We start from the raw sequence: 14039 nt of genomic DNA on the forward strand, positions 1-14039 counted from the left end.
GAGTCATCAAGGTGTAACAATTACGACCCAAACTCCCTAAACCCCAGGATGGGGGTCATTAGATGACCTTCTCCTCTGTTGAGTAAAGGGTAAAGGGCTTCACGTACTCCTCTCTGATGAGTATGATGCCATTCACCCTACGCGATGGACCTGCTACATCCCACGTTTTAGTTACCAAAGTTTTGTCAGGCTTGTTGGGATGCGAAGCCTATTTGGACGACATCGGGGTATAATCCCATTCATGGGATGACCATATTCTGCAGCTTCATGCAGTGTTTGGTAGACGGTGTGATGCTAATCGTACACTCGATTTGGCAAAGTGTGAATTTGGTTAAGCTACTGAAGTTTAATTGGGAAAAGTTGTGGAGCAGGGGCGAGTCAAACTGGTACATTCCGCTGTGAACTAGTCCTTGTTTAGGGATGGTGAGGTATTACAGGCTTTTCTGTAAGAGTGTTTCTGCAGTCACAGACCAGTGAAATGCTTTCACTGTAACGGTTGAGTTACTTTCACAAATGAAAGACGTAACAGAAAAATAATCTGGCAAGGTATTGTGCTGAAAACTGAGTATATACAGTCAGAGGCCAGAGGCAGGTGGCAATGATTAGGACTGATTTGTAGTGAGGTGGAACAAGTGACTCAGAAGCAGGAAGTGGAAATACAAAATAAAAGCTAGGAACAGGAAGTAAGTCCGGTGATAATGACAATAATTCAGTGATAATCTGTAACAGTCTCTCTTGACAATGATATTATCAAGTCGTTTGCTTGTTCTTAAATATCTATTCATATGATATGACTTTATTGTTGCAGCGACTAAGACAACTCAAACTACCGTGGAAACAAATGAAAACCAAGTAACTGAACACAAAAACCACTAGAATGCAGAGAGAGTTTCATGTACTGAGGAAATGGATGCGATTGCCAGGGAGTCTGCAGAAGTCTACTGAGGCGGAGTTAAAAGTCTCGTGAGTAAGGGAGGTGCTACAACTCCCTGTGTCAGCAGAAGAGTGGAGTGTAGAGGCTGCAGTGGAGAAGGCTGAGTCACAGCCACACCCTGGAGCCCTGGTGGGAATATTAGCCAGAGGAACAGCTGAGCTAAAGAGCTCCCCATTTTGACAAGGCTTGGGGAACGGAGCAAAGAATCCAGCAAGGTGCCTGGATTACATGGTTGTGAAGATCCTTGAGCATCTATTGAGTTGTTGCCCAAAGTCACTGGGGGGAGGCCGGTATTTGTTTTGCTTTTGAACAATTGAGCCAAAACATGATGCATAAACAGGTTTTAATCCCACACTACAACCAATCAGAAGAAATAGTTGTCCACACACACAAACAATATACAATACTGTGTGTGTGTTTGTGTGTGTGAGTGTGTGTGTGTGTATATACGTACATATATATATTTTTCATATGTTTGTCAGCTACATGACGAGAAACAGAGAACGAAGGAAACCATGAAAAAACTCAATATGGAACTGAACAACAAGACGAAAGGGGTTAAATTTCTGCCCACATCAATAAGGAGCTGGTATCTATTTTTGTGAGGATACTTCCTCTTTCTCTAAAGACAATGGGACACCTTTAAGCAGACGTACGATTGGATCGCGCTGACGTCACGTCGTCTCCCATCCCCGTTACAGTCCAAGTGGATGCTGGTGGACTTGTTTGTCTTATCCTCTATTTCTTAACACTGACACAGTCTGAAGCAGAAAGCTGTAGCCTCCATGTTGTCTTGCTGCTGACTGAGCATCAGACTGAAATACAGATGAAGAATAATGTAGTTGAGAACTTTCTCTTCCTGTAAGATTTCTCTCATATATTAAAGCAAATACTGGAGCCAGAGTTTAAAAAACTCCCTTTTAAATACAGTTCTAATAAAGACCTCTTGTAATTTGTGCCTGTTTTTACTTGTTGGTTTACTTTTGCTTAGAGTCTTAGAGGCACAATGAGGGGTCAGAGAGAAAAGAGGCTCTGCATGGCTTTTGTTTTGTTGAGCTAAAATAAATGTGTTAAAAACATTCAAATTTGATGGAAATAGAGCCAAATCAAGGCAGCAGTCATCTACTGACCTTTTACGACAGCAGCACATTTTACAGAATCATGGCAGAAAGTCACAGCACAGACTCACCAACATTACAGATTACAGTTGCTGCTCCTGACAGCTGCAGGTCTTCATAGCTTTTTCTGTTCTTCCCATCTTTGATTAAGGTGATATGCTGCTTGAGTTTCTCAATAAAATGACAAAAGCAGGATTTGTAGCCAGATCAATATATCTGGATGTTGTTTTTATTTTCCTCCTAACAAACGTCATATGCAGTGAATGATTCTTTATGGAATTTACAAAAATCACAAGCATAATTTATGTCCTTTACCTGTGACAGGTGAATCACCTCTTTAAGCTTATTACTGATGCTGTAATCATGTTGGATACAACAAGCTTCTCTCCACTGTATATCAGCCATGATGACACAGCAAAACAACTCTGCTGCAGGAAATATTACACAGTCCGAAGTGTTTCTGGAGTGTGTTCCTGCTTTATTTATTCTGAATATCAATATCTCCATTTTAAAATGCGTGTTGAGCTTTAGCTGTTTGCCTCTCTGCAGTCACAGGTCTTTAAAAATGAAGAGAAGCAGAGCGAAGTGCGCTGATAGCAACAGAACTTTCTTTAGCTGTGACTCACCACAATTTGGAAGATGGACGGAAGTAGATCCTAAAGCCAGAGCTGCACGTGCGCGATGGGACACATTTAAGCAGACCCATGATTGGATCGCGCTGACGTCACGTCGTCTCCCATCCCCGTTACAGTCCAAGTGGATGCTGCGCTGCAAGATCGGACATTTGGTCGGAGAGAAACTCGCTGTCTGGTAATATTTTATGAATATGTTGAATTTTTGTACATATGTCAGTCGTCATTTACGTTGCACGTTAACATTTTGTCATTATGTTTGTGGAAAAAGTAACGTGGTTGTAAAAACCTTCCTCTGATAAACGTAATCGCTTTGCAGTTTCGTTGTGTAAAAACGTGACTTTTAGGAGACGATGTGTGAGTAGATGAGAAAGTCAGTTAGTCTGTCTGCTAAAAATGATGTTTCTATGTGGATGAATTCATAAACCTCTGCGCAACCTAACGACAGCGAAAGTATGACTTCATTTCACTAATGTTTTTATTATTTGTGTGAAAGTGAGACTGGTGCAGCAGAAGGTGCCACAGCTTTTGACTTTATTATTTCCTTAATAGGATGTTGCCTGGTGTAGCGGCCCGGTGGATCAGTGGCTCAGACAAAAGCCACGTGTTTTGCGGCAGTTCATGAAGGATTCGAAATGTTAAAACTCCAAATCACGCATCACTGCAGCGACCACTGAAGGAACAAACGGAAAACTGTGGATGTTTGTATTTTATGTATTTTTAATTGTTGTCATGTTCAGTAAGTATCTGGAATGCTGCTTTTAATAAATGTGTGTGTGTGTGTGTGTGTGTGTATATACACACACACACACACACACAACCCTACTGAAAAGCTGAAAAACACTTTGAGGTAACATTAACGTAACATTTTGCATCAGATTATGTCTTTCAAGCAACACTAGTCTTTGTATTTACTACTTACATTTCCATATGTAAAAAATACTTTTTGCTAGTAACTTACTTAATTCAAGCATTTCACTACTTATTCTGTGTGTGCTCTACTATGAGTTTCAAATATGTACTTATATTTTTTAAAATTCAAATTTACCTAATTCCTTTAATTTCCATATTACTTAATTTGGATTGGGACCTACTTTGTTTTTTTCTAAATGCGCTTGGATTTGTGTGACATGACCTGTAGAAAATGCAGTTTAAAACTGCAAATCTACTAAGACAGATCTTCTGTATGGCTGTATGTATCATCTGTGTGGTTTTTATGTTGGAAAATGACCTTGAGATTATGAACCTTAGTGGATGTTTTTGGTTCACATCCTTATCTTGCACAGCGGCCTCAGTTCTGGTTGTCAAGGTCTCCTGCCTACTGATTAACTGGATCAGATGTATTCAGTGAATCAGAAGCTGGTAGATACCATCTCTCCAATGAGGTTCAAGCGGGCGAAGACAATGTGAATTGGTATCTAGCTTCTGATTCACTGAACACACCGGGTCCAGGTAATGAGCAGTGGGTGGTGGCTCTGACCACTGGGAGGCAGTTTTATTTAAACGGAGCAAAATCAACAAGATGATTTCTTGTTGTGTGCGTGAACCTAAGAATTTTTTTACGGATTACTTAAAAAGATTTTGTTAAGGAAAAAGTGCTCAATGTTCTGTGTTCCGAACAAATGCAGATTAACTTCTAACTTAGATATTTTTAAGTAAACTTTATTTGTTAACAGTGCAATAATTTACATCTATTTGTGTATTTACTTCATTTTCAGAGCAGCAAAATACTTTATCCCATGGATCAACTATGCATTCATTCCACAATCGTAACCATCAGTGTTTTGGTTGTTCACCTTCTATTACACTTCTGTAGAGGTAACTTAAATATTTTTAATATAAAAGGAATAAAATAAAAATTTGCATTAAGTACATTATTATTATGTTTCTGTGAAAAACCTTTGATTTTGAAAAAAAAAAAGCACTGACTTGGTTTATGCTTCAAGTTAATTTAATATAATTATTTATAATATAATAATTTTAAATAACATAAATATTTCTATTTCTCACCATAATAATTCTCACCATGACTTTTCAGGGACATGTTCACTGTGGTTCTTACAGTACACAGTGTATATTCATTAATTCTTTCAGCTGAAAAAAAAAACATGTTTTCTTTTCAGGTCAGTCTCGGTTAATTGGTTCACCTCAGCCTGTGGTGGCAAAAGTTGGTGATGACGTCATTTTACCATGTCACCTTGAACCTGCTGTGGACATTGGTACAAATATGTTGGAGTGGACGAGGTCTGACCTGAACCCCAGATATGTTTATGTGTGGTATGCTGGTCAGGATTATGTCAATATGAAAAATCCGTCCTACAAAGGAAGAACGTCACTGTTCACTGATGAACTGAAGCGTGGAAACATTTCACTGAAGCTCTCCAACGTGACACCTGCTGATGAGGGGAAATACAGATGCTACATTCCAGACAGGAATGAAGAATCTGTCATTGAGCTGGTTGTTGGTAGGTGGACACACACTGGATGTGTAAAAGAACACAGTGCACCAGAGATTTATTTTGTAAATCTATTGTAACTGCTGAGTTCTCACAAAATCTTAAAACAGATGTTGTGACCCCAACTACATGTTGCACATGATCAGCTATGCTTAGATTTAAATGACCTACCTGATCAGCCTGGTAGCGCAATACAGCAGGATTAAATCCCACCAGGTGTGTCTCTGAGCGAGACACACCTGGGCTGGTGTAATTGGGATTTTATTAAGTAAATCTACTACAGAATAGCTTCAGAGGGACGGAATGCATCTTTTGGCTACAGGATGACCTCAAGTGAACTGCTCTAACCAAGTAAGAACTGAGCTGAAGTAGTTCTATAAGGAAGAATGGTTCCAGTTTTCTACTGAACATTGTGCAGGTCTGGTCCACAGCTACAGGAAGCACTTGTTAAGGTTGTTGAACATGACTAATTTATGCAGAAAACTGAGAAGTTGCAAACAGCGCCATTACTTTTTCTCACGACTGTAAATTTGATGGTTATGTACGAATGTAGCTAATATTAAATCATGGCCTTGACTGAATTGCAAGGTTGCTGCTGTAGATTATTAACTAAATTACCAAAGATGCTAATATAAGCATCTTTTATTAGAGCAGACAAATACATGATTTAATCCAGAATTTATGATTGAATTATTGATTTAATCAGGGGCAGTGCCTATTGTCAGCATAGCTGCAAATGGATCAGTGTTGGCTAAACCATTTTTTATCCATAGTTCTTGAGCAAATGTTAAAATATTTATCTTAATTTTAGAAAAAAAAATGTTCTTTGTTCTCTGCCTCAGGTGCTGTTTCCTCACCTGGAATCAGTTTAACAGGACTTGATAAATGCATCAGTGGGGTGGTTTTACAGTGTGAGTCTGAAGGCTGGTATCCAGAGCCTGAGGTGTTGTGGTTGGACAGTGAGGGAAACGTCCTCTCTGCTGGACCTACAGAGACAGTCAGAGGTCCTGATGACCTCTACACTGTCAGCAGCAGAGTCACTGTGGACAAGAGACACGGACACAGATTCACCTGTAGAGTCCAACAGAACATCATCAACCAGACCAGAGAGACACACATAGATGTTCCAGGTTAATGAATTTTCAAATTCATACTGTGTTAATAGTTTTATATGTTTGTCTGTATTTGCAGGAACTGTCATTAATATTCTGTTTTATTTTAGATGATTTCTTTAAGGTCCAGTCCAGATGTTCTGCTACCACAGTGGGTTTGGCTGTTAGTTTGGTTGTTTGCATCATGTTGATTCTTTTACTTTTACTTGTCCTGTGGAAGAAGAAAAACAGTAAGTCACAAACTCATCACACAGAAAAAGTGAATTGTCTTTATATTGAGTCTTTATCTTATAAGTTATAACATAAACAAAAATGTGCTATATTTTATATGCAATCAGTAAAAATGTAAAATGCTTCATTTTATAACCCATTTTATATTTTAGACTTAGATATTTTATTTTGTAATAGCTCCCTAAAGAGTAATCAGGTGTTTTTTACTATAATTTTACTGCCTTTATTTTTACACAGTGTCCAAGAGAAACCTGATGGATGAAGTTGAGTCTAAGGACAAAAATAATGATAACGCTGAAACTGAGCTTTTGGCTGAAGACAAAAAAGAGACAAAGCAGGTAGTGACTGAACAAACAGCACAAATAAACCATAAACAAACAGCGAACTTGTCAGTAAAGAAACAGGACATGTGTATAGAAGAAGAGTAAAATATTTAGTCTTTACTTTGTTCTTTGCAAAGAACAAAGAACAGAGGAAAATCAATACACTACATGAGCATCTAAGAGATACATTAGGGTCCAAAATTGGCTTTGGAAAACTAAGGAAATATGAGTGAGAGAAAACATGAATGATGCAAAGAAACTACAAAAGAACAAGTCCTGACCTGAGAACAGTAACCAGGAAACAAAGTAAACACTGAAACAGTCCAGAGGTCAACTCACAACAGCAGAGAACATGAGACCAAACCAAGGCAGAGCAAGAAGAGATGGTGGCTGGAACAGTAGTCTGAGAGTGTGTGTGTGTGTGTGTGTGTGTGTTCTAACAATGCACCGTTTTACATTAATTTACCCACAAACAAAGACCCCACATTTAAGACCAGTAGGACCAAGACACAGGTGTCAGTTTGCAGAATGTTCTTGTAACTTATTTTACTTTCACCTGTTTCCAGGCTGCTGTTGCACTTGCTCTAAATATTTGCAGAGATTATACAAATGACTTACAAGATCAGTGGACATGGAACCATGGAGCCAGTTAGGATTCTCATTTAATTTGTCACTTTTACCTCCATCTTTCTGCTGGATGTCTCAGTTAAAGAATCAGAGGTCTGTGGAGCTTCAGGTGCAACAGAAGAGACAGGAAACTGATTTTAGTTTACATGGGGGTCAAATTATGGACCCACTCAAAGAAAATGGTGCTGGAGGGTTAAAATTCTACAGGGAACCTTTAAAGTTAAATGATGGAATAGTTCAGATAATGTCTCTCTTCATTTGTCTCTGTCTTCCCAGACGGGAAGACACCAAGCTGCTGCATCCTGGTCCTCTTCCTCTTTGGTAAGTGATATAAAACCACATGGTGTGAACTCAACAGTTTAGTCAAATAGAAAATAGATGTTCAGCAAAGTAACACAACAAGATCAAGTTCAACACACAGAAATGTGCAGCACTGAAAAACACTGATAGTGAGAGTGAAGTCTGATACTAATATGGTTAAAGAGGAATTAATGGAACTGCTGAGGTTTAACACTGGAGTAGTTCAGTGTTATCAATTGTTAAATTAAAAATAAACTAAAAATCTGATTTGTCTCTGTTTAAGTTTGTTTCCAAACGAAGGCTCCGTGAGGAGAAACTGAGTAGGATAGAAGCTCAAAGCTTTAAAGAGTAAATTTCTCCTCTGATTACCTGAAGCTGATTGTTTTAGAAATTCCTACTCTGTTTAGTTTAGTTTCTACCTATGATCCATTTAAAGTTATTTTTATGTTTTCATTTCAAAGTGAAAACTAATCTCTGCAAAATAATCTAAATGAGTTATAAACATGAGGTTGATGTTTTCATCACTTTTTTCTTACTAATTAAGAGTAATGACATTATTAGATGCCTCCACACTTATTCTGATGAAGCCAACTTCATTAGTATCAGTACAACATCAAATGGGTCATTTTAGAGACTTAATGCAAATACAAGAATACATTGTAAATCTTTGCTGAATGAATAAAATCCATCTGTCTGATAGTTGAGGGAGAATAAAGAGTAATTTGACAACAAGTTGATAGAAACAATTGAAGAGATGAAACAGACCCAACATCAACAGAGGATGAAGACTGAGGAGTTCAGCAAAGGTTAAGATACTTGTACACATTTGCATTTAAACAAATACATTTCTTTTCATTTCTGCTGCCAGTTGAATCAGCTTTTTGATGAGAAAACAGAGCTTGAAGGAGAAGCGAAGAACCTGGAGAATAAAAATAAAGATGTTTGATCTTTGTGTTTTCTTGATTTTGCAGAATTATATTTAACTGAGCAGAAGTCACAACAGAATGACTCAAAACTGTTTTCATACTAAGATCAAAAATTCTTAATTAAGAAAATACTGATTGTAAATCTCATGTCCCTCATGTTAAGTCTGATGTAACCTTTTATCTCTTTTGTCTCCCAGTTGGAGAGAAAACTAACTAAGACCACCAACGAGCTCCAGGAAGAAAAAAAGAAAAGACAGGAGGAAGTGAAGACATTGGAGAATCAGCTCAAAGAGGTTCATTTGATCATTATCTACTTTCTGAATTCAAATAACATGTTTACTCATCTCATTCTCCACATGATGTTCAGCCTTTTTTGTCCTCACTTCACTTTATGAGACCATATACAGTGTCTGTAACAAGTATTCACCTGCTTTTGAAAATTTCACATTTGTCCTATAAAAACATTGATTTATTTTCAATTTAATTTGGCTTTTTTGACAAAAACTGTTTTCATGTCAAAGTGAAAACTAATGTTTGCAAAATAATCTAAATGAGTTATAAACATGAGGTTGATGGTTTCATCACTACAGTTTCTAGTAGAAACGTTCTTAAACATTAATAACTTTGTGCAACATTTAAATTCACCATGTATCTCTACTTTGGATAATGTAGCTCCTGACATGGAGACATACTTATAATATCCTGAAACAGAAGTGTTTCCTTAATTTAATTTCTTTGATTATGAGTAATGACTATTATAAGATGCCCCCACACTTATTCCTCATTAGTAGCAGTACAAAATCAAATATGTAATTTTAGAGACTTACTGCAAATACAAATATACATTGTAAGTTCTTTGCTGAATGATTAAAAACCATCTGTCTGTCTGATAGTTGAGGGAGAACAAGGAGTCAGTTGACAAGAAGTTGATGGAGACCAGTGAAGAGCTGAAACAGACCCAAGATGAACTGAGGGTGAAGACTGAGGAGTTCAACAAGGTTAAGATACTTGTGCGCACACACACACACACGCGCACGCACACTAAGAGATGTGGTGTTTGGTGTTTCACCAAAACCACTTTTAAGAATTTTCTTAGGGGCTCAGTCATCCACGGACCACAGGGTCAGTGGTTCGATCCCCGGTGCTGGCTATGTGATATCTAAAACTTTTAAAACTGTGGAAAGTGAAGTATTTCTCATCATTGGCAAAATGTTTAGAGCCATTTTCAATACTGTGCAATGTTCACACACTACATGCTGGTTACGCTTCATTTTGAGTGTAGACATGGTGTAAGACTGAGCCCGGCCATCACAGAGCTCATTTAAACTTAAACTTCTTCACAGTTCAGTACATCACTCCAGTGCATCACTGTTATTACTGCACCAATCCACCTCTCAATCACATGCTCCATTTTACCCTCATTCCTGTACATGATCCTGATTCTCATTCCAGCTGCTCTACACTTGGCTGCAAAACTGTTTCTGAGACTAAGATGATCAATTCCGTCAGAAATAGAAATGTATTCAGACATCTCTCTTTCTGTCCGTTGGACCAGCAGCTCCAGGATGAGAAGCAGAGTGGGAAGAAGAGAGAGGACAATCTCCAGAAGGAGCTCGAGGACAAAGAGAAGAAGGTTCATATTTCCACACAAATCAATTATCTGTCTGTCACCTCTCTTTATTATCATCTGCATAAAACACAAGTTGTTGTGTTTGACCCAATCAGAAGTAGAAATATATCCTCACATAAATGTACTTGATGAAACACGATGTCTCCCTTCATTTCCATGATTTTGACAGTGGGAGAACCAACTCCATGATGAGAAGCAGAGGGGGAAGAAAACTGAGGACGCACTAAAAAAAGAGCTCGAAGACAAGAACAAGAAGGTTAATATTTGCAGTCTGTTCTTGGCATCTCTCTTTTTTTGTATATACATATTGATGTAACTATAAGTTGATAGAGAAAATCTGAGGCACTGAATGAATGTTATTTGTTGTCTTTTTTTTATACCCAAATCTACTGAGAAATGATACTGGCATTTTGCTTCTATCATGGTATGAAGACAAATATTTCCATTACAATTACATAATGAGTTTTCCTCAATCAAACATGAGAATTCAATCAGTCATTCATGAAATATACAGTTTATTCACTTAAACAAATACATTTCTTTTGTTTCATCTCTCTTTTGTCAGTTGGATGAGAAGAAGCAGCTTAAGGAGAAGTTGAAGGACCTGGAGAACAAAAATACAGAGGTTTGATCATTATGTTTTTTTGATTTTTTTCATTTCCTTTTTGTCATGCTCTTGTGTCTAACATTTTTAACATGGCTAAAGCTAAACCACTAAACCACTAACCACACTCATTTTCAATGATTAAGAAAAAAATCACTTTGGTTAAAGAAAGATCTCCATCTTATCTTTATCTGGTATCTTTGTCTCAACAATAATGAGCCTGAAGTGTGTAAGATGAGAGTTACATTTCTGTCTATTAGACTAAACCTCAGTCTGTCTCTAACCAAAACTAACTGAGTCTAAACACAAGCAGAAATAACATGAACACCACTGGAGTCAGAAACTAGATGTTGAACTGCAAGATCTGATATTTTAACAGGAAAGAAATATGATGGAAGGGAAGATTATACTGATAGGTTCAAAAGTTGTTTGACTCATTTCTATTAACTGTCAACACGTCCACATTATTATTTTAACTTAGTTTAATGGTCTTTTTTTTTTTTTTTTTTTTTTTTACATATAAATTCTTATTTTTGAATCCAGTTTGTTTTCTGTCTTTGCTGATATAAAGTAAACAGGTTATGTTTTTATGTAGAGAACAAAAACAAAAAAGATTTGTAAATATTTAGGTTAAGTTGTGAGTTGATTTAATTGCATAAACAGTATAAAATAATGACATAATTCTATTGGAGGGGAGGCTTCACTCACATTTTAACTTATTATGAGCAGTTTTCTTCAAATCTTCCAGTGAAATACAAAGAGACTTTACTCCAGACATTCATGGAATATACAGTAGACTGTATATACACTTTAAAACATTCAAAGTTTCTTTTCTTTTTTTTTTTATCTCTTTACTGTTTGTTCAGGTCTCAGATGACAAAAATGAGCTTGGGGAAGAAGGAAAAAAAACAGCAGAAGGACCTGGTGAACAATAATACACAGGTTTGATTTTTAAGTTCTTTAGGTCTTTGACTTTTTAACTAGTGTCATATGTGAGATAACTGGTAATTGAGTTTGTGTTGTTAAACATTGTGTAAATGTGTTATGTCCACACTAGTAAGATTAGCAAATGTTCACCCTTTGACGGCCAAAGAGCTACACGTCTACCATTTATTCAGTTATACAATTTCAATTTCAGTAGACATTGTTTTCAAGGGGATTTTTGGGATATGAAACTGTGCTATTTTAATTATCAAATCAATAATGTAGTTGACTGAGTTCCGTAAAAAACAATGAAATACACCAATCAAGCATAAAATTATGACGACCTGTATAATTTAATACAATCCAATACAGCAGCTCTGGCATGAATTCTACTTTTACGAGGATGTAATTAGTCAGTTTATAAGTAGAAACCTTGAAAATAGGGTACAGCCCCAGTGATAAGACCTTGTATCACTAAAGGTGCAATAATGTAGCTCATTTCATGTGTGACACATGACCTTTAAACACAAAACATGTCACATCTGTGGAAGCTGTGTGTACAATTCTATGTTAATTAGCTTAATATAAATAAATGTCTCTGTGTTTGTCCCCCTCAGTTGGAGGAGCCAACATCAAGTGCAAGAACTTCAGGGGCCAGAATGAGCAGAATTAGCGCTTAGACACTGGACAAAATAGGGGAAAGACTGACACAACAAGCACCATGTCAGTAACCTGCAAAACAGATTTTGCTTTTACAAATAACATAATGCACCGTGTACAACAAATTTCTTTGATAAATTGAAGTGATACACTCAGTAAAAGTGAGTTGGATGAGATACAGCGATTGCACCAAAGTCCACAGGCTGCTGCATGTTTGGAATCTGCACTCTGCACAGTGGACTGAACAAACAGCATGTCACCATCATCAGCAGAGGTCCAACGTGATCAAACACAGTGACAAAGACAACTACTACTGATAAAGAAATGACAATGAAGAAATGTTCTATCCATAGGTTCTATGCATTGTAAATGAAACTGCACTGTAATCCCAGAAAACAATGTCATGGATATCAGATAATACACAAGTCATTTTGATGCTGTCAGAAACAAATGTGAAGCTTCTGACAAAATAAATCCAAAATTCCACTGTTAATTTTTATGTTGATTTATTTGGTTGATTTATTTAATTTCACAAATATTTCCCCCAAATTTGGAGAATATTTCAGCGTTTTACAGGTTGGTTTGAATCTTCACCTGTAAAGCATTACTGTCTACTGTCTACAGTGTGTCCATTGATCACACAGAACTCAAGCATTTCATTCTGAATGATCAAAGAATGAACATGAGAATTAATGTAGCATCAAGCATCCAACCTGGGATGACAGAGCCTGTGCCATCGCTGTCCCCATCCTGCCCCTGAACCTCCACAATGTGGGTCCTGAATATTGTTTTCAAAGTGGCTTTAATCTGTTGCTTCTCTCATTCCTCCTTATTCTTTGCTGCATTTTATTGCCTTCATCCTTTTTGTCCTTTTCAATTAATGTTTCTTTGTAATTGCTGGTCGATATTTCTAAAATATTTTAGTTAGATTTTATTATTGTTGGTTTATTATTATTCAATAATATACAGTGAAGAGGGCGGCAGTGGCTCAGGTGGTAGAGTGGCTGCCTACTGAGAGGTAGGCAGAGGTTTGTGACCGGCTCTTCATGACTACATGTCAAAGTGTCCCTGGGCAGGACACCAAACCCCTAACATCCCATCCCCATCCACAGCCGTGCAGTGCCAGTCCCAAGCTCGGTAAAAATTAGGGAGGGTTAAAACTGTGCCGCTGTGGCGAACCTGAACTCACAGGATAAGCCGAAAGGACAAACAATTAATATACAGTGCATCCAGAAATTATTCACAGCTCTTAACTTTTTCCACATTTTGTTATGTTACTGCCTTATTTCAAAATAGATCAAATTCATTATTTTCTAAAAGTTTCACAAACAATAATTCATAATGAAAACCTGAAAGAAGTTAGTTTGATATCTTTGCAAATTTATTAAAAAGGAAAAACAGAAACAAATCACATGTACATAAGTATTCACTGCTCTGTGTCATTAAACTGAAGTATCACTGCTTTCTGAACAGAGAGATAGTTCAAGTATTGTTGTGCCAGAGGGTCAAAGAGGAAATATGATCCACTACAGACTGAGCTGCTTTGTTCTGGCAAATCCCCA

The 14039-nt window shown here is 37.2% G+C and overlaps 1 protein-coding gene and 1 long non-coding RNA gene across 8 annotated transcripts; one reads left to right on the top strand and one right to left on the bottom strand.

Annotated features, from left to right (window-relative positions):
- Window positions 1–253: 253 nt before the first annotated feature.
- On the bottom strand, window positions 254–2507 carry LOC137137582 (uncharacterized). Of its 2 annotated transcripts, none has more exons than XR_010915750.1 (3): window positions 2368–2507; window positions 2124–2211; window positions 254–1749 (listed from the first exon to the last, which is right to left on the bottom strand). It is a non-coding gene; the product is annotated as an uncharacterized lncRNA (long non-coding RNA). The 2 variants fall into 2 exon arrangements; XR_010915751.1 differs by having other exon boundaries at window positions 2124–2214; window positions 2368–2495.
- Window positions 2508–2760: 253 nt separating this feature from the next.
- On the top strand, window positions 2761–13328 carry LOC137137538 (butyrophilin subfamily 3 member A2-like). Of its 6 annotated transcripts, none has more exons than XM_067523970.1 (15): window positions 2761–2862; window positions 3237–3423; window positions 4403–4502; window positions 4808–5149; window positions 5983–6270; window positions 6363–6482; window positions 6721–6821; window positions 7710–7754; window positions 8857–8952; window positions 9553–9657; window positions 10215–10292; window positions 10459–10545; window positions 10855–10914; window positions 11760–11835; window positions 12435–13328. In XM_067523970.1, exons 3-14 carry the CDS (start codon window positions 4424–4426, stop codon window positions 11826–11828), a joined length of 1470 nt encoding a protein of 489 aa, XP_067380071.1. In that variant the 5' UTR covers window positions 2761–2862; window positions 3237–3423; window positions 4403–4423; the 3' UTR covers window positions 11829–11835; window positions 12435–13328. The 6 variants fall into 6 exon arrangements, with proteins under 6 accessions (XP_067380071.1, XP_067380073.1, XP_067380072.1 ...); XM_067523972.1 differs by having other exon boundaries at window positions 10867–10914; XM_067523971.1 differs by having other exon boundaries at window positions 10218–10292; window positions 12435–13327.
- Window positions 13329–14039: the final 711 nt, after the last annotated feature.

Source organism: Channa argus, chromosome 12, assembly GCF_033026475.1.
Source record: "Channa argus isolate prfri chromosome 12, Channa argus male v1.0, whole genome shotgun sequence".
Classification (NCBI taxonomy): Eukaryota; Metazoa; Chordata; class Actinopteri; order Anabantiformes; family Channidae; genus Channa; species Channa argus.